The 21,431-nt window shown below is 37.6% G+C and overlaps 1 protein-coding gene across 3 annotated transcripts in view; it reads right to left on the bottom strand.

The window, feature by feature from the left end:
- Positions 1 to 21,431, bottom strand: part of LOC137253223 (cytochrome b5) — a 33,028-nt gene that overhangs the window by 8,081 nt on the left and 3,516 nt on the right. The window contains exons 3-4 of one of the 3 annotated variants that reach the window (XR_010953749.1): positions 10,638 to 10,773; positions 4,015 to 4,146 (exon numbers count right to left, since the gene is read on the bottom strand). Coding sequence is in view for 1 of the 3 variants with exons in the window: in XM_067789786.1 (XP_067645887.1) it covers positions 4,015 to 4,146 (132 nt within the window). In the remaining 2 variants the exon portion in view is untranslated. Of the gene's footprint in view, positions 1 to 4,014; positions 4,147 to 10,637; positions 10,774 to 21,431 lie in introns of those variants that run through there. The other 2 variants (XR_010953750.1, XM_067789786.1) reach the window with 2 other exon arrangements.

Raw genomic sequence — 21,431 nt, forward strand, 5'->3', positions numbered from 1 at the left:
GTTTCACCTGGGGTTAACTCCTAATAATCGTCGAGAACACAATTACTTTAAATCATTTGTGGCTCCTTGGCGGTCACGCACAAAGGCGACTTACGGTTGCTATTAATGGTTTATTAACACACATGACTCTCGTAGCACAGGGCGCATCCAGTTTTTTCGAGCTACAATTCGCGATGATTAAGAGCTACAATTCCCGTTGTGCGAACGGTAGCAATCCCGACCACCAGTCTCTACCACGCCTCCTGACCCTCACACCATATGCCAGCACAGAAGCTATAGGACTGCGACTTCGAACTCATACCTTCATCGACGTCACTTTCCTAGAAGTTCTAGGTGTAGCTCCGAATACTTTCTAAGGGATGTTTTTTGTCGCGCTATGCTGCCGAGCTACACCAGAAAAATGCATTGAAACGTTAGAGTGACTATTCGGCTCAGGATGCCGCCCTCGAAATCATAAGCAGTCTAAGTGGATGTAATTTGCGTAACTCATAGGTGAAAATCGTATAATCCTCGGCTCATCTACATAATTAAAATTTTACAAGGACCCTGGATAAATTTTTTTAAATGTAGACCAAAGTTGGCAACGTTTGTGTTCACATCATCGATTTCAATAGCCTTCGTTAAATCAAAACGATATTTTAGGATGAAGGTCGATCGATTTTAAGTTGAAAGATGTTAACTGTTGTTTTCCGGCTTTATGATATAAGAGCTCATTATGGATGACCGCGTAGCTTCAGTTTTCAGACTAGTTCGTCTGTTCAATACGTTAGGATAGTAGCACACACGGTTATTAGTTTGACTGTCTTGGGAAAGCTTTTGCTTCACCACTTTGAGTGTTCTTGCGAAGGACAAAGCCTCACCTGGTAAATATATGTATGTGCCTACGTATTCACATTTGTAAAAGGAGCCGTAACGTGTAGGTGATATTTTAACTTGGTTGATAGGCTATAATAAATGTTCTTCACTCCAAGGGACTAGTTTTGGATAGGGAAGCCAACTTTAGGAAATGTCAAACCGGGAGACTTGGGCGTTGAAGGATGAAGTGTGAAAATCAAAATAAACATTTCAGACGCTATTGTATAGTTTCGCAAAGAAACAACAGATGTATGAATGTAAACACTAGTGATTTTTCAAACCCTTCTCATACGTACATATGTCCTTTGCATCACAGATTTCGCTTATTCTTTCAGCCAATAGCAATGTAAATTTTTTTAAATATCGGCACCTTTTTGGGTAATTTGCTTTTTTAACAACTTGAGGACAATTTGAAAACATGTTCGCCTTGAAAAAAATATGCAAAGTGAGCATATAAATTTATTATACAACTTTTCATTTAGTGCTTTGTTTTAATAACTTGGTGAATTGGGTGAATCAAAGTCCGTGTTAAGCTGACATCGAAAGCGCCTATTTCTTAAACGGTTTAATTTAGCTTGACTTGACAGGCCGGCCGGCCGGCACGAATTTTATAATTAAAATTTAAGTAACTTCCCGATAAGCTACAAGCTTCAAACTTTGAATATAGTTCAGAACCCGATGGCAATGCAATAATAAAATAAAAAAGCTCCGATAGGTGGCGCAAGGATCGAGATATTCAAAAAAATTGTATTTGTGGTCCGATTTGGCTCATATTTGGAACACATATTACATACAGTCATGTAGAAGTGACATCAAAATACTTTGGAGTTCGAAGACTAAATTGTCGGGAAAGAGTCCTTGTAATAATGAGTCACTAAATGAACTAAATAGATTGAGAAATAATAGGCAATTAAATAAAAACTAAAACTTGAAAATAAAATAATAAAAAAAAAAAAATTTTTAAGTTAAACGGTTTTATTGAAAACAATACTTACATGAAGTAATAATAATACTAAAAGCTACAAAAGAATTAGGTAGGTCCTAGGTACTAGTCATCACACTCCTCATCAATCTAGGGCGTTGAGCAGACAATTAAATAAAAGCGTTGGACGCGTAAAATTTGTATTGATAGTCATAAGGCCAACTGAACCTTAATCAGGTTATGCTAGGCCTCACATTTTTAGAAATTTCACGCGCCCAACGCTTTTATTTAATTGTCTGATCAACGCCCTAGATTGATGAGGAGTGTGATAACTAGTACCTAGGACCTACCTAATTATTTTCTAGCTTTTAGTATTATTATTACTTAATGTAAGTATTGTTTTCAATAAAACCGTTTAACTTACAATTTTTTTTTCATTATTTTATTTAAATAACTTTTGAACAGTTAGAAATAATTAAATTTCGCAATTAGTTTCTTATAACTGGCAGTGATGCGCATCCGTTGATACCACTTTTCACCATATCCGACCAATTTTCGAACAATAAATGGCCTAAACAGTCTTAAACGAGTAGAAAATATAGTAACGTGCCGGACGCCGCCGCCGCGCCGATATTTTTGACATTCGGCGGCGGTGTGCGAAAAACGACCAAAATCGGCGGCGTATATCTCTAATCCCTACGTCACCTAGCCTAATTATTGATTATACTGCATATTCTGTTCAGGGCTGCTTTTATACTCTCAGTTTGCCTCGTTCATCTATTTCTCCCAGAGTCTAAACTTTTCGGAAAGAACCGTGTCGAATAGCTGCTTATTTATTTCTAGTTTCTGTTTTTCAAATAGGTATGTATGTATATCTGTAGTTTATAAAAGGTCATATGCGCTCTTTTTATTGCGGTGAACGCGCTTTTAGCTGCTGTTTACATGAGTGAGAAATATTCTCTGCGCTTTTAACTGTTGTTTAAATGTATGTGTGGCTTCTTGCTTTGAGGCCGCAGCACAATGACATTTTTCATATAGATGCTTTAAACACAAGCTTATGCATTCCAATAACATCGCCACAATCAACCAATATGTTGCGTTTGTGAATATGAAGTAACATCAGACTTGGCAATTGAAGTTTATTTCGCCTTGCCCATTCACATACAAAATTTCACGAAGCACTGCTATAAACATTCTCCCTATACAACAAAAATACTTGCTAACATATTTTGTGTCGTATTCGATTGTTATAGTGCAAGTTTTAATTGCGAAAAATGTTAGAAAATTTACCAACCAGTGGAAAAAATAATTTTACTTGCAAAGTGTGCCAACACCCTTAGCCAAAGCAAATGTCAAATTCTTCTTCTTATGATTTGCTTGCAACAAAATTTGGGAGTTGGCTACTTTTCAATATGAGATGGCGCCAGTGTTGCTCATTCTACCGTTCTCCATAAAAATACGTGGAATCTACTCATAATGCATGAGTTTGTGTTAAACTCATCTATATGAAAGACTGCTTATGTGTCGCGGCTTTCGCTGTTGTTGCGCATTTACTTACTAGCAGCAAAGTGACGATCGAAACTAATAATATTCCCCAAAATACATTAATTAGAAATTTATAGGGAAATGACGCGAACAATAACCATTATGGAAGCTGAAATAAATCAGGTTATACATTTGCAAATATCGTCTTATGTAAGAGGCTATAAAATCGTTACCATTAGGTTAGGTTGAAAGAGCCGGTCAAATAAAGACCTCACATAGACTGAATGTGTCCATAGTGTTACCAGAAGTTGTTTGACGACCTAGCGGAAAACTCCCAATTATATACCAGAGCGTATGTTATTAAATAACCCCGTCCTCTTGGCAAATACTAGAAGTTTTCTAGGTTCCAGCTTAATTACTGCCTAGAGATCTGTCAACTCTGCCATCCCTGGTATCTGGAGAGTTGGCCTCGCGGGCGCAGTACATGAATACAGAACGTGCTCAACCGTTTGTTCCTGCAGCTCACACTTCCTACATCTGCTGTTAGTGACGCGGCCTAACGTATAAGCATGTGACGCCAGAAGGCAGTGCCCAGTTAGTATGCCCACTGTGATATGAGGTAAACAACATTTAACGTTCTTGCAGATTGCTTTTGCAAAAGTTATGACCATAGTAAATAGATTCCTCACTTAAATAAATTGTTACCAATTGACACAGACCCTTCAATTAATTGTTTTTGAAAATTTTCTTACCTCTGGCTTAACAATGCCAACTTTGCATGATTTCATTTCCCTGATGGCATCAGTGGAATGTCCAATTTCTTTAAAAGCCTTTGTTGCATCTTTACCAGCATATTCGAATATTGACTGCTCGCCGCCAGGATGCTGAAATGAGGATGAGAATGAGGCAATTGTTTGTATAGTTTTTCACTAAATATGTCACTGAATGCCTGTCTATAATAATTAGCGAAAACTTTTGCTTGAAAATCAAATATTAATCGGTCAGTATCCACCGGTTGTTTTTGATCCACCAAATAATAACAGCAGTATTGCTAAAGCGCAACTTTATTGATAGAATATTGCTGATCCCTGCTAATGGTCCGAACACGTACGGTTGTTTGTCGCTCCCATTTCTCATGTTTATGAATTTTGATGCAAAAGCGAACATCGTCACAATCGCACAAGATGTTGCATTTGTAAATATGAAAGAACTTCAGACTTAGCAGCTGAAACTTATTTCGGCTTGCCCATTCACTGCTTGCAACAAAAGTTGAGAGATTATTACCATTCCATGTCAGATGGCGCTACGCTGTTTGACGCTACCCATGGAAATACATGCAATTTACTTATCGTTGATAACACGATGATGCATCAAAAATCGTATGTTACGGGCCTTTTATGTTTCGGACTTATAGTAGAAGAATCTTCTGAAACTTCTTTATGTTCCCAAATAACGGAACGGAGTTTAACGCTACAGCTTTCTAATCACTGTTGAACGATTATTCGAATGTTAAAATATAAAGAGGTAAAATTTAAGCATAAGAAATCAATATTTTTCATTTTAAATCGATGTTTGTATTTGCTACTCCAAAGCACCAGTAGCAACGAAAATAAAGCTCTGCTACTGATCCGGCTCTGAATATAAATATATTATAGAATAGAGTTATTGCATCAAAAGTCATAGTATTGCTCTGGCGGTTCTATGAACTTCTTCCTGTCTTAGATCGCACATAGCATATAGCAAAATAATAACTACGAGCGATATGCGTTTTGTAGCAGAGCGGTAGGGCAGTTCCTTCCGAGGTAATTTCAGTCACTCCCAAAAGGTTTTAATTTCGTGATGGTTTAGGAGCCATTCGGGGTTATATTTGTATGGTTGTAGGGACTATTGGAATCATATGGGGATTATTTCGTCGTTATTCCTGCGCGATTTCGAGGTCAATTTGTGGCAATTTCCTGATGATCTTGCGGGACTATATCAGGATTCCCCCGAGGTCATTTAGAGATCACTTCGGGGTAATTTCGGGATGGTTTTGGAGATTATTTCGGGGCTCTTCCGGGGTAATTTCAAAAATATATAATGGGGGCTATTTCAGAGTACCTACCGGGTAATTACAAAAATATGGATTCTCTCGAAAGTTTTCTATGCTTCCATGTGTCTTCCCCCCCGGAATAGGAAAATTGGGAAAATTTTACTTAGGGAGACCGCTTTTGTCAAAAACCATTATAGGATTTCAATATTTAAGAACGTATTTTTTTTATTAACAATTCATGCATAAACGAAGTTCGATTTTGAAAATCGAATAATCATTGGGTTGCGATTGTTCGAATAATCTAAATAAATCAACTATTCGAATAGTAAAATTCGATTAATAATCGTACAAAAATCAAAATACTCGATCAATCGAGTTATTCGAATATTTTTAGGAAACCCTATTTAACGTATTCAACGCCATTAGCCATGTCCAAAGATGCTTAAAATTAGATTTTTTTGAGCCACTTAAATACTATTACATTATTCGAATATTTTTTTTCTGAATAGCTTGCACGAAGTAATAAAAGTAATCTTAATGAATCTACATTTTATCTTCAGCCTTTAAATTTGTTTATTAATAACTTCACGTACATCTTTTATGAATTTCGTCACATCGTACACGCCGTCTTTATAAATAATCCACACGGGTTTTCCATTGCGACCATTGCCCTGTGTCACCTCAGAAACACTAAACTCTTGTGACATATTGCTATTATGTTTAAGTTAACACCAACAACAAACCACTTCTTCAGTTCCCTTAGCACAGTCTTTAAATCGACAATGTCTTGACGCGATCACTTAAACAAATCAACTATTTTGAGCTTCATTTGAATGTTGAGTTTTTTATTTATGTTTTGTTATGTGAATTTTTCTTGTCTAATTAATAAGATATCGATACAAATAGTAACAATTTCTTAAAACACTGATAGTGCATAGTGACGTAATTATGTACATACGTACATACAGCAGCGAACAGCAAAATAGCAGGACATTTTTTTCAAACTACCTGATTCCGTATTTGCGAAGAGGCTTCTAGAGCCACAATAGAGGTGAATGGTTGGCGTAAGGGTTCTTAAATGGCAGACGAGGCGCGATACACGTGTACACCGATGGTTACAAAGTAATGGAAGGAGTAGGGTCCTACAATCTGTCCGATCACTGAAGCGTTCTTCAGGCGGAAACGGCTAATACAAAGTAGTAGAAAAACTGGACGAAAATAGCTTAAACTGAAGCCGCGTCAACTTTTATATTGACAGCCACGCAGCAATTAAGGAAATAATCTCAAATAATACAGCATGTTAAAGTATTATTAAAGTATGTTAGAGTGTAAGCAATGCCTAGAAGAAATCAGGATAGTGAGAAGCATACACCTAATAAAAAAGCGGATAAGCTAGCCAAAAAGGCTACATTGCTTGTAGCTTGCTCCGTCCCAAATATATTCGGCGGATTAAGAGACGGTGAGAGTTGCACATGATCGACCAAGCGGGAAAGGCATAGACCCAAGCGCAGAGCTGTAAAATGTCGCAGATCATGTGTAGGTCTTACAATCTTAGACTAACAAAGTCATATCATTAAAAAGACAGGACTGTAGACACATGACGGATTCTGGCTGGGAAAGTCTTTTGACGTCACATGCTTTAGTGCGGCTATTAGGAGTGATACAACTGTCAGATCTAGAAGCAGCAAGTGGTATAGGTCTTAGAAATCATCTAGTATTTGCCAAACGGAAGGAGCTATTTTGTAATATAGGCACTGGTTTTTGATAGGGGTTTTCAGTTTGGTCGTCCGGACCGGCGAGTTCAACCTATCTTTTCTTTTTTTCAAATTTCGTCTGATAAATTTTTTTGTTTTTTATTGTGTATATTTTAAGAAAGTTCTACAAATTTTAAAAAATTTTTTCACGCAGGGTATAAAAATATAAGGCGAATAAATAGTAATTAGCTGCCAATAAAGCTCTCGATTTTGTTCGCATATTTTCCCAGCAACCCGAGCGTTCAAGCAACGCATACTCTCACACATTTGATAAATTTACTCGAAATTTTCTGAAATTGAGTTCGAGCACATCGATCTTTTTCGAGCAAAGTCTCTTTTGACTTTATTGTTAGAGCTTTTTTGTTGAATTAATTAAAAGAGGGAGGATCTAAGTGAACATGTGAAGCAATATTAGTATTGTAGGGAGATTGGTGTCATCTGGAGATTGCCAAGGTTACAATACATGCAGATATTGCTTGCATAAGGTATTGCCTCCTCATTCATAAATCATTCGTCTCTCTGCAAAGATAGTGTTCATTATGCAGGGACACCATGCCGGTTATGGATTTGTAAGCCTTTAGTTTGCTAAATTGTTTTTCATAAATTTTCAGTGTAGGTAATTACCCCCAGTGGGTCAGGGGGCTTAGAATATACCCGCGGCAGGTATGCCTGAGGTAAGAGGCGACTAAAATACCAAATTGTTTCAAGGGGTTGTGTAGCGCAACCCAATCAAGGGGTTGCCAGCGCATATTACATATTGTCAACCTCACCTACCCGTGGCGAATACTGTTTCTTTAACAGCCGAGGCTCTGGCGACCCAAGGTTTCTCATAGATCTAGGGTCATGTGGTCATACTAAATCCTTCCCGAGATGGTCGGGCTAGTACCTTAATGGGGCTTGTTACAGGAACGTCCGTCGGAATCCGGCAAAAGCCCATCAACATCGATGACACTCCCCAAGGCCTCCGTTACAACAACAAAAACATAGGAGGTAATTTAAAATCTGCCGGCTTATCGCCTTGTGTGTCTTAGGTCAGCTACTTTTTTTTATCAAGTAATGCCCGGTTTTTCAGTGCAAGTTTAAACTACAGTGAAAGGGCCAATTAATGGTGACTTATCCATAACCAGATAAAACAGCTAATCGACCCAACCTTATGGAAATCAATGTAATCGATTAATTTTAATTAACCATATCATAGCCAACCAATTGCTTTTTGGTTTTTCGCCATAACCATAACCTAAAAATATTTGCGTTGGGAGAATTTATTAACTTTTTGTAGATTCTTTTTATTGTTTTGGATGCGTTATGACTACGAGACTTATTTTCTGTAGAATATGTTTGTAATTTTTTGCGTTTTCTTCATTTTTATGAAATTTTCACGATTTTTAGGTTAAGGCACCAATAACTGATGCCAATTTGATATGGATAAGTAAAAATATGGTTATGACTATGGTGTTAGGGTTAAGGACATTTAATTGGCCCTTAAATATGACTAGAGTTTAACCCTGCCACTCTGCTTAAACTGAGATCAGCAGGAAAATTTTACGTTATTGAACAAAGTGGCAAGGTTGAGCTCTAGTCAACTTAACTGGAAAATCGCACTGAAAAATCGAGCATTAATTCTTCTTTTTTATTTTCAATAATTAAGAAAAAACTTTCAAAATTGTGTAAGTCGCTGTTTTTTTTTGGTCTAAAATCAATAAACAAGCATAAAATTGACGAAATTTGATAAAACCTGCCTCTGCTTCGTTGCTGCACACATACACTGAAAGAAAAAGACTGGTAAAATCAACCCAAATATGGGTTAATTTAACCGAAATGTCTGTCAATTTTTATCCATCGCAACAAGATGTTGAATCAACTGCGCACAAATCGTTGATTCGTAATTGACCGTTTTAGTAGTCAAAAGAACAAAAAAAAAGTTGTTGCGACAGCTTTGTACGAAAGTACCTATGTTGCGGCATTTGCAAGGCAGAAGAGTTTTCACTGAGATCTTTTCATGGCAGAAATATACTCGGAGTGCTTGCCGAATAGTGCAGAGGGGCGACTCCGCTTAGGACAATTTTCTTCTAATTGAAAAACCTTATTTCTAAAATTTTTATGTTGCTTTGCACGGGGTGCGAACCCAGGGTCTTCGGAGTGGTAGGCGGAGCACTCTACCATCACACCACGGCGGCCGCCATATACATACGTAAATATGTGCATACATATAGTACACAGCATACATAAGTACAAAGTAGAGAGCGCAGTGAGCGTAAAATTCTCTTTGAAATTTACTCATGTATTGACTGTTGATCGCTGTTGAAATGAGCAGTGAGATCAGTTGTGTTAACAAAAAAATCAGTTAGATTGATTAGGAATCTGTAAATTTTACAGAATTTTGTTAACTTAAGAGCAACAATTTCTCTTCTGTTGGAATGACTAAACTAATTTGTTCGCTTGACAAAGAACTCGGTCGAATTAACCATAATTCGATCAATTTCACCGAATCTCCGTTAAGTCAAGAACAACAGAACCGATTTGTTGATTTTACTAGCACCATTTCTTTCAGTGTAGGAACAGTTTGATTTTAACTGGACGAACACTTTTGTACAAAATTTTAGAATTATGGGAATTTTTTCTTTCTTTGGAATGACATATTTATATGCTCTATTGCAAGCTAGTAATGGGGACCTCTAGAACAAATTTCTTGTGCGTATCGTGTTCTAGCTAGATTTCTACCTTCTTCATATACATTTCATCAGGGTATACCAACTTCACACAGAAATTTAATTGAAGTACAATTTTGTTTAAATTTTCATTTTCACACAGAACTTCTTGCGAATATCCGCAGCCCCAAAAAAATATAACGAAAAAAAAAACATTTAAAATGAATAGCATATAATCTTTTGCGGCAAATGCTGCAAAAAAAAAATGTTTAATTCTTTGGGTGTTTTTTTATTTTTCGTAAATTATTGAAAATAATTAATATTTAGTTATCAATTCTAAATTGAGCGCTTTCACAACACACCACTGTTGATCAGTACTTGATTGATAAATTTCTGAACGCGCCGTTTAGTAGTTACGATCCACTCAACGGTTTTTTACGTCAAACTACTGAACAGAAATTTTTTCACCACATTTGCTCAACGTGATTATTTCTTCTTCTTTCTTTGACATTTTAAAGGTTGTTTATGAACAAATTGTTCCTCTAAATATTATGGTGAAGTGTAAAATAAATTTAAGAAGTCGTTTTCTTTAAAATTTAAGGATAGTTATCTCATTTGGCAGTTGGCTCAACTCGCCGTACATAAAACAAAATTTCAATCACTTAACTGACGGAAACATGTTTGCAACGTAACAACAAAAATAGTGTTCGCTGAAAGCGCACATTGACAATAAAATCCGAAACACCAAGCAAACCTGACTCGATTTTTGATTCCATTGAGCATTTAATAAAGCAATAGCGAGATAATTAAGAATTTGTATTTTGTATGGAAGATTGAGTTCCATTAGGGCTTTAATGTAAAAAAAAATATTACAAATTGTTCATTAACTCTGTGTGAAATTGCTAACATATTTCTTTTATTGTCTATCATTATGTACACACCTTTCGTGAAACTGGCTGCAAAAATGATTCATTATAAATATTTTCCTTTCCGGAGTTGAAACGTGAACAGGAATTGCACGCTTTGCCCCGACTGCCGCCCTGTTGTAGTATCTACTCGCCTACTTTAGTAAATAAGCTGAAAATAAGGAAATTAATCGCACTTCATTAATAATTTTATAAGCGGTCGCAGTATAATTTTAAATCCCAAAATTCGTTTACAAGAGCTATTGTTAAAAGCTTTTCAGTCAAAATTCAACAAGACTATGTCTGTATTAAAGGAAAAATTGCCTTCCATTTTTTTGGTCCATTTATATAAAGGTAGTCCTAACATTTTTTTTTATCATCTTTTTATTTTCAATTTTTTAGTACCGCCTACAAAAAGGCAATTGCAATTTTGATTAGTAATTTAAGTAATTCCTGAGTGAAAATTCTTGTCTTTATTTATTTGTTCAAAATAGCAAGATTTAAGAGAATTTGTGGAATTTTCGCTGTCAGCTGCTTAACTTGCACAGCTGAAAATACGCCTGAAAGTCTAAAAGAATCGTGGTGAAAGTCGCGTACGCCTAAAAGTATGCAAGGACGTGCATTAAGTTGGGCCTTCAAAGAGATGGAATTCTACAACGCCTCCAACACTCAGGAGGCTAGCCATGAAGGTATGGCCTAATCTTCTAAATAGTTCGACTTGTGCGTTACGTAGCTCTAATTTTTTGATCAAACATTGCACTGTCACCGAGTTTTAAACTATATTTCAGGTTTCAAGTCTCTAGATATCCAGGAAGTAAAAATCGATTACAAGATTCCCAATTTAAAACCAGTTTCCTCAATATCTCGATCCTTGCGCCTCCTAGCGGAATTTTTTTGATAAAATATTGCATTGTCACCGGGTTCTGATTTACGGCCCAAGTTTCATGTCTCTAGCTCTTCGGGAAGTTACTCAAAAATCGATCGCAGGATTCTCCCCGTTTTTAAAGGATTTGCAGTTATCTTGACTAGCGCGCCACCTAGCGGAACTTTGTTTTCTATAAGTTGTATTGTCACCAGGCCTCTAACTAAGTGCCAAGTTTCAAGTCTATAGGTAACCGGGAAGTTAGTTAAAAATGGATTGAAAATTCCAAAATTAAAATTTGTTTTCTTACTATCTCGATCCGCGTGCCACCTAGCGAATTTTTTTGATCAAATGTTGCATTGTCACCGGGTTCTGACTTCATCTCAAGTGTCATATCTCCAGCTCACCGGGAAGTTACTCAAAAGTCGATTGCAAGATTCCCCTCGTTTTTCAAGGATTTGTAGTTATCTCACTTAGCGCGCCACCTAGCGGAACTTTGTTTTCTGTAAATTGTATTGTCACCGGGTCTCCAACTATGTGCTAAGTTACAAGTCTCTAGGTAACCGGGAAGTTAGTTAAAAATGGATTGAAATATTCCTAAATTAAAATAAATTTTCCCTATATCTCGGTCCATGCGCCACCTAGCGCAATTTCTTTGATCAAATGTTGCATTGTCACCGGGTTCTGACCCACGGCCCAAGTTTCAAGTCTTTAGCTCACCGGCAAGTTACTTAAAAATCGATCGCATGATTCCCCTCTTTTTTCAGGGATTTGCAGTTATCTCAATTAGCACGCCACCTAGCGGAACTTTGTTTTCTATAAATTGTATTGTCACCGGGTCTCGAACTACGTGCTAAGTTACAAGTCCCTAGGTATCCGCAACGTTAGTTAAAAATGGATTTAAAGATTCCCAAATTAAAATTAATTCTCCTAATATCTCGATCCATGCGCCACCTAGCGGAATTTTTTTGGTAAAATATTGCATTGTCACCGAGTTCTGACCCACGGCCCAAGTTTCAAGTCTCTAGCTTACCTGCAAGTTACTCAAAAATCGATCGCAAGATTCCCCTCGTTTTTCAGGGGTTTGTATTTATCTCAATTAGCACGCCACCTAGCGGAACTTTGTTTTCTATAAATTGTATTGTCACCGGGTCTCGAACTACGTGCTAAGTTACAAGTCCCTAGGTATCCGCAACGTTAGTTAAAAATGGATTTAAAGATTCCCAAATTAAAATTAATTCTCCTAATATCTCGATCCATGCGCCACCTAGCGGAATTTTTTTGGTAAAATATTGCATTGTCACCGAGTTCTGACCCACGGCCCAAGTTTCAAGTCTCTAGCTTACCGGCAAGTTACTCAAAAATCGATAGCAAGATTCCCCTCGTTTTTCAGGGATTTGTAGTTATCTCACTTAGCGAGCAACCTAGCGGAATTTTGTTTTCTGTAAATTGTATTGTCATCGGGCCTGAACTATGTGCTAAGTTACAAGTCTCTAGGTAACCGGGAAGTTAGATAAAAAAGGATTGAAATATTCCTAAATTAAAATATCTCGGTCCATGCGCCACCTAGCGGAATTTTTTTGATCAAATGTTGCATTGTCACCGGGTTCTGACCCACGGCCCAAGTTTCAAGTCTCTAGCTTAGCGGCAAGTTACTCAAAAATCGATCGCAAGATTCCCCTCGTTTTTCAGGGATTTGCAGTTATCTCAATTAGCACGCCACCTAGCGGAACTTTGTTTTCTATAAATTGTATTGTCACCGGGTCTCGAACTATGTGCTAAGTTACAAGTCCCTAGGTATCCGGGAAGTTAGTTAAAAATGGATTTAAAGATTCCCAAATTAAAATTAATTTCCCTAATATCTCGATCAATGCGCCACGTAGCGGAATTTTTTTGATAAAATATTGCATTGTCACCGAGTTCTGACCCACGGCCCAAGTTTCAAGTCTCTAGCTTACCTGCAAGTTACTCAAAAATCGATCGCAAGATTCCCCTCGTTTTTCAGGGGTTTGTATTTATCTCAATTAGCACGCCACCTAGCGGAACTTTGTTTTCTATAAATTATATTGTCACCGGGTCTCGAACTATGTGCTAAGTTACAAGTCTGTAGGTAACCGGGAAGGTAGTTAATATGGATTGAAAAATTCCCAAATTAAAATTTATTTTCCTAATATCTCGATCCGTGCGCCACCTAGCGGAATTTTTTTGATCAAATTTTGCATTGTCACTGGGTTCTGACTTACGGCTCAAGTTTCATATCTCCAGCTCACCGGGAAGTTACTTAAAAATCGATTGCAAGATTCCCCTCGTTTTTCAAGGATTTGTGGTTCTCTTAGTTAGCGCGCCACCTAGCGGAATTTTGTTTTCTGTAAATTGTATTGTCACCAAGCCTCGAACTGTGTGCCAAGAGTCAAGTCTCTAGGTCACCGGGGTTAGTTACAAATGGATGGAAAGATTCCCAAATCAAAACTAGTTTTCTTAATACCTCGATCCATGCGCCACCTAGCGAAATTTGTTTGATCAAATATAGCATTGTCACCGGGTTCTGACTCACGGCCCAAGTTTCAAGTCTAGTTCACCGGGAAGTTACTTAAAATTCGAACGCAAGATTCCCTGCGTTTTTTCAGGGATTTTCGTTTATCTTGATTCGTCTGCCACCTGGCGGCATTTTGTTTTCCACGAATTGTAGTACCATCGACTCGCAAACTATGTGCTAAGTTTCAAGTCTCTGGATCCCGAGAAGTTAGTTAAAAGTCGATCGCAAAATTTCCATTTTAAAATTAATTTTCTGTATATCTCGATCCGCGCGCCACCTAGCTGATTTTTTTCACTTGCATTGCAAAGTCTTCCAGATCTGAACTATATTCTAAGTATCAAGTGTCTAGCTCAACGGGAAGTTACCGAAAGACTTTTCCGTGGGTCAAAAATTAGTATTGAAATGAGGGGACAAACATGAAAGGGACTTAATATAAAGGTAATAGAATGGGCGTGGTTATAGTTCGATTTTGGTCATTAAATGACAATGGGAGATGAGTGCCAAGGAACCGACATACCAAACTAACACAAGATATCTCGGAATTTACCCAAGCTATCATGTTCACAGACAGAGGAATAGACGGATGGACGAACACGTCCAAATTAATTTCTTTTTTCACCTTGATCAGTATACTGGTATATGGAAGTCTATATTTATCTCTATTGGTTTATGCCGTTACAAGCTACCATTATGTCAACAAAGTTAATATAACCTGTAAGCTTAGCTGAGTATAAAAATATCTGTTTGTGACCACATACATATACCCAGTGTGAATAGGAATGTGTCCAAAAACGTTTCGACCTCAAACCCTATGTGTTTCTTAAAAATGAGAGATAAATGAATGAGGAATGTTTCAGTGAGCATAGATCGCTTTTAAATTTTCCGGTTATATTCCTTCTGCTTTTCACTACAGAATATTAAAAATTGGTGATGTTTGTCTTCAGTTCGAACTTCTTAACAAATCTTGTAAAGCTATCCGTCACATGAAGGCAGGACTTTATTTTTATTAAGCCAGCCCATAACCGTTATGCCCCGCGATGTCGAAAAGTTTATGACAGTAAGGAGAAGTAACAGAAGACAAAAGAATCTCACCTTAAGACGGCTGAAGGAGTTATCATAGATAAGTTCTCGACAGTTTTCATTGGAGCTTCAACAAATTATCCATACATAACCACTATGCTTTTTTCGGATGCATGCAACCATGTTTCCGAATTCACATTAGTTAGACGCTACAAAAAGAGCGTTGAATTGAAGGCATGGTTTTTTGTCATCTCAAAGTTATTTATGACCAATTTTCCAACTGGGTCTATTTGTACGTATTTTTTTTGTGATAATTCCAAGCATAACAAATATTTTATGGGAAAAAATTAAGTAAGTACTTCGGGTTTAAGTTCTTCCTGAGCGGGAGACGATGTTTGCGCCAATGTTTGGGCGCCCAATCTCAGGGGTTACCTGGGAAATTTTCACATTAGGTTATATAGGCGAAATCATAGGTCTTTAATTATGGTAATTCCGAATTCAAATATCGACTCGGAGCACTACCTAGTGGTAGCCAAGATACGTACACGCCTCTGTTGAGCAAAGAAGTGCGCGCAGTGAAACAAGGAAAGTTTTCCGTCGAAAAGCTGTTTATGAAATATGCATCATGATGATATGATGATTATTCCTCTCGGCTCTCACACCAGAGATCAATATTCGACCATCCGGCGGATGATAAAAAGGCAGGTTTCTACAGGAATGATAAAGGCGACCTAGTAACTGTGACGATGACCTAATCACCGTTTCGGCACCACTAAGAAATGAAAATGGCAATATTTCGGCTAAAGAATTACAAGGCGCCGGGTAAAGACGGACTACCCGCTGAGCTGTTCAAGCACGCAGACAAAGAGTTGATCAAGAGCATGCATTAAATATTATAGGTTGAGCAGTTACCACCAGATTAAAATTTAAGTGTGCTCTGCCCAGTCCACAATACAGACATCACACAAACCGGCCAAAATACGATGAAAGCAGCCGGCCTTTTATCGCATTAAAGTATCAATCTATCATCTTGTGCCTCAAAATTTGCTTGCTCGATTGTGTATAATGACAAGAGTGTATTGTTATTGTCAAACCTTTTTGACAGGCACTTCAAGATGGCACAGCATCCCGCTTCAATTAATGAGATAATGAGATGAAGCATGAAACCAAGAAAAATCACGATGATAAGCCTGTCCTAATGTATGGCTCGGAATCATGAACGGTGTCCAGAGAAGATGAAATGACTCTTTGAGTGTTCGAGAGAAAAGTTCTCCGGAATATTTATGGTCCTGATATGACGATAATGCAGCGGATTAAAACCCAAGGACTTCGCCTGCTAGGTCATGTTATGCGAATGGACGAAGAGGCTCCAGCCAAGAAAGTATTTCAGCCGATACCGCAGTTTGGAAGCAGAGTACAAGAGAGACCTCCACTGAGTTGGCAGAGGCAGGTGGGGAAGACTTGACCTCATTTGGTGCTCCAAATTGGCGTCAGTTATCGCGAAATGGGAATAGCTGACGCAACTTGTTACGAAACGAAAACTACTAATCTATATACTCTCGAAAAGCTTACAAGCATTGCTTTTAAACACTTCACGAAGTCATTTACGACTATTTTAGTACTTATACTTATGGGGTATATTTAAATTTTTTTGGCGGATTTTATGTATCCTAACGACAACAACAAGCAATAGCTGTAGTTCGGCGGTCTTATTAGTTAACTTAATTGAAACAATTTTTTTTTTCTGATTTAAAAAAATAAATAAATTACGCAATTTGACAGCTTTCGTTACAGAAAAAGGCCCCAGTGCTGTTTCAAGAAAAGAATGAACAGACAATGGAGAGACTGTGAAAAGATTGCCGTGAGTAAGCCGCTCACTCAGCTTCCACACCCACCACCCACGACCTTACGATGTAACCTAACAATAGGAGGACATTTCTCACTCAGTTATATATGGTACGATGAGCAATGTTGCGCTTCCTCGAAAAAAGGACGCTGTCTAGCAAGCCATCCTGTGTACGGACGCGGTATTATAGCTATCATCCAGTGAGTTTTCTAGCCCCGTATCACGCTCAATTTTCACACACAGGCCCTGGATCATTGGGAGAGTTGAGAAGCAGAGTTGATATAGGCAGATGTCGCTGTTGTATTTCATTTAACACAATGTCACTTCGAAGCAGAATTGCTTTCGCGATCATTTCGGGATCACTTCAGGACCATTTCGGAATTTATGGTGAACAAAAAATGACGCTGAAGATGGCACAACGCTGAAACAGGTTAGTCGCCACATCAAAATGAGAAGGGATGACGGAAAATCGTTACATCATTTTGGAACTGCCTCTTAAACCAATTCGGGACTATTTCAGAATATTTCTGATAGTATTTTTTGAAAAATCAACTATGAATTTATGATTTTTACAACGTTTTATTTCGTATTTTGACGATTTTGCTCAGGGCTAGGTATAAAAAACAATAACGATTACAAAGAATTAAGCACTTATCGTCAAGAAGGAAGGGAAAGATTCCGGCTGATTATGTACTTTATAAAAGTAAACAAATTCGTTAGTAGTTTAACTTTATTTTGAAGATACATAAGCTATTATTAGTTTGGTTGATTTTACTTTCAGTAATTTTTTTTTTGAAATTGTATGAACATACATATATAATACATGGTTTTTTTTTAAATTAACAATGATTAGAACTGATGAATAAAGGGGAAGTAATCAATTATGTACATTAGGGTGGGTCGATTTGTATGGACGAAAGTTAACCGATATCGCGCCATGGCTTTTTCGATAGGATTTGGCTCAGGAAAAAAAGTTCCACTACGCATACCCAAAAAAATAATTTTCGAGCCTGCGAAAGTTCATTTTTTTAACTTTTTTTCGACTTTTATTTAAGGTTTTTTTCATGACCTACTAAACAAATTTTCATATGGATATCCTGTCCGATCCAAAAATGTCCGCTAAAAACCTTGTCGAAAATTTTTTGAGTTTTTTTTTCAAAAAGCTGTTATCGACAACGTTCTTAGCGGACATTTTTGGGTCGAACAGAGTATACATGAAGATTTTACAATCAAATGAAAATTTTGTTAGTAGGTCATGCAAATAACCTTAAAAATCAAAGTCGAAAAAAAGTTAAAAAAATGAAATTTCGCAGGCTCGAAAATTATTTTTTTTGGTATGCGTAGTGGAACTTTTTTCCCTGAGCCCAAATCCTATCGAAAAATCGATGGCGCGATATCGGTTAATAAATCGACCCAGTCTAATGTACATACATACGTAATTAATCCATACAGTTGTATTTATCAAATTGAGTGCGACTTATTATTACAAAAAACTGGTCAGAGGTAAACAATCTCTCCATATATAAAAAATATTTTCCAAATTGGAGCACCGTCTCCAAACGGCATCTGCGTCTGCTGAGAAGCCTTTCATAGCAGAAATTATAGCTTAGCAAACCACTGCCGAGGGCGAACACATTTTCGACAATACCTGGGCATCCCAGAAACTTTACTAGTTATATCTGCTAGCACTATGAACTCAGATTGTGATGAACGTAAGGATGCCCTCAGTCTCATGCATGTTGAGTCGCCGCATGTTTATGCTATTGATGTATTTTACCGGTTAACCCCGTTCTGAGTGCAGCGTCGTTCAGACGGAAATTATAGCCGTGAAGAAGGCAGCATAAATTATGGATGAAGCATGCTTAAGCTGCAATGGCGTCAATATATATATATATATTGATAGTCAGCGATTAAGGCAATTATCTCACACCGTACTTCATCGAGAAGTGTCCTGGAATGCAAAGAAGCGTTGGAAAAACTTCGCCCGATAGAAGTTAACGAAAAGGCCGATGAGTTAGGAGGGTGCAGCACTGGCTTAATCGACGGCATAAGTCTCAATCCGTTTGGGAGAAATCAAAAGGGGACAGGAGTTGCACATGATCCATCAAGCAGGAAAGGCATGGACAAGGGGCTAGGCAGGGCTGCAAACTTTTCTAAGATCATGTAAAAATCCTACTACGACCTTACCTAATCTGGGTTTTTTTCCGAAACTCGATTCGAGCGGAAATACGAAAGTAATTCAATGGTTAATAAGCGCAATACAAAGCTGTATAGCTTCCGCAACCCATTTGTCTACCTCACCTACGCGAGGGGAATCCTGGTACAAATATGAATGTATCATACACATGTTTAGCAGGCGAGGCTCTGGCGATCCCAAGTTCCTCATGGCACTAGGGGTGGGGGATGGTATTGGCCTAGAAGGTTTAATGTGGTCATATTAATCGTTCCCGCGATGGTCGGGCTAATACCTTTATGGTGCTTTGTTACCGGAACGTATCGGATCTATATCCGACAAAGGACCATCAACATCAATAGCATTCCCCCAAAGTGTGTCTTTATCGTTAATACAACTAAAACAACAATAACAACAACAACATGCGATTCGAAAGCTGTCAAATCACATACACTTTTTTTTCAAATCCGAAGAAATTTGTTTTGAATCAAGTTACATAATAAGACAGAGGCCTCTATATTGTATGCGAAAACATGCCTAAATACATACGTTTAGGAGTATGTAGCCATTTTAATTCATTCATGTTAGGGGGATTGGTTTTGCCTTGCAAACGGTGCACGGATTGTAAAGTCACAACAATATACCAGCAAAAAACAATATGCAATCCGTGCAACGAATTGTAGGAAATAAAAATCAACCCTGCTTCAACGGTATTCCTCTCAATCCACTCATTTCGCTCACGAAAAAATGAGCAATTGTTTTTAATATATTTCCGTCATATTTTGTTATTTTATGTGCCAGTTTTTTGACGGTTCTTACTGATGCATGCTATAACTTCGCACTGGGGTGTTCTCGTAGTTCTGTATATTTTGTCATAAGATATAAACAATACGTGCAATCCGTGCACCTTGCAAGACAAAGCGAATCCCATTTTTTTTATTTCGGCGTCACATACACTTATGCATAACTACGATTCAGATCAATTATAAAAAACCATATTTAGGATGCATACATTGATAGCCTTTTGCCTAGATTATACGACACTTTGGAACATTTTTTCTGGGTTGTGGGCTAGGGTCCGATCTATGCTAAAACATCTGATATATGATACGGAAACGAGGAAAGAGAGATAGGGGGAAGGAGCCAGAGAGAGATGGATATAGAGGAGAGGAGAGAAAAATAAGTAGGGAAAAAGGGAGAAGGCGGAGCGAATAAAGTAAAGAGGAATATGGAGGGATTGGGGAGGGTAAGAATCAAATCAAAGTTTGATCAGAACAACGTTTGCCAGGCCTGCTAGTTTTACCATAAGGTCGCTTATTTTATACAGTTTTAAATACTTACATATGAGCGTTTGAGATGACTAGAAGGCGAGGTATAGGGATCTAAATAGGTGCTCTATAATCTTCTCTTGACTTGAATGAGTTTGAAATTAAAAGGTTAAAAACTCTTGACAGCTTTTTTTTTTAGATATTTATAGGTGGTTAACAAACGCACACAAAACAGCGAGGAGGCACTGGGACTATAAATAATATCTTGGTGCTTTTATGCTTAACTTTCCCAATTCTGTTAGTTTTTCCCACAATTGCTTCATGAAAATAGTACAGTTTTGTAAAGTACTCACGTTGGAGCATTTCGCATTGAAATTACACAGCCAGTCCTCCAAATATTTACTCACCATAACACACGATTTCATTGAACTACTTTCATAACTTACACGTGCAATTTATTTAAAAAAATGTATTTACATTTATTTTCAATTTAATTTCACTCAAAATCCCCAAGGGCCAGGCAGGAGCCATTGCTTTCTGGTTACGCCATTATCGCCACCTTGACTTGAAGGGTTCTCATTTCCATTTATTGAGCAGCAAGAAGTGATGTTGGCGAATTCAGTACTTACCACAATGATCTTAAAAGGGATAGAAGCAGGTACTTTGAGTCTGGGCCATATATATAGTTTTCGGAAAAGTTTTAAGATTTACGTGACTTACAATTCCAGACTAGGTTTGGTTGATCTGTCCGATCAGTGAAGACTTTTTCAATACTAAATGTGTCCATAGTGTCATGATAAGTTAAGAACCAAGATATATGTTTTTGGAAAAGATCTGTAAGCAGAGCGCTCTTCTCAGAAAATCTAGTATACTACATCCGAGATAGGGTAATATTCCACTTATCTTGGATCTTGGACATTTGCAGCTCTAGTACATTCGCAGCCTTTGTATAAGTCTATATAAACTTGAAATCTTTTTTTATTACCATTAAAATTTGGAATAAGTCACCGACCCTCTTTGCCTTGTATTCGTAGTGTAGGTGGCCTTCCGGCTCTTCAACACCAAATCTCAAGGGACTCTTCACTACAACGCGACAAGTCCTCGTTTTCTATCTTGATTAATTCT

Source organism: Eurosta solidaginis, chromosome 5, assembly GCF_040869045.1.
Source record: "Eurosta solidaginis isolate ZX-2024a chromosome 5, ASM4086904v1, whole genome shotgun sequence".
NCBI classification, from domain to species: Eukaryota; Metazoa; Arthropoda; class Insecta; order Diptera; family Tephritidae; genus Eurosta; species Eurosta solidaginis.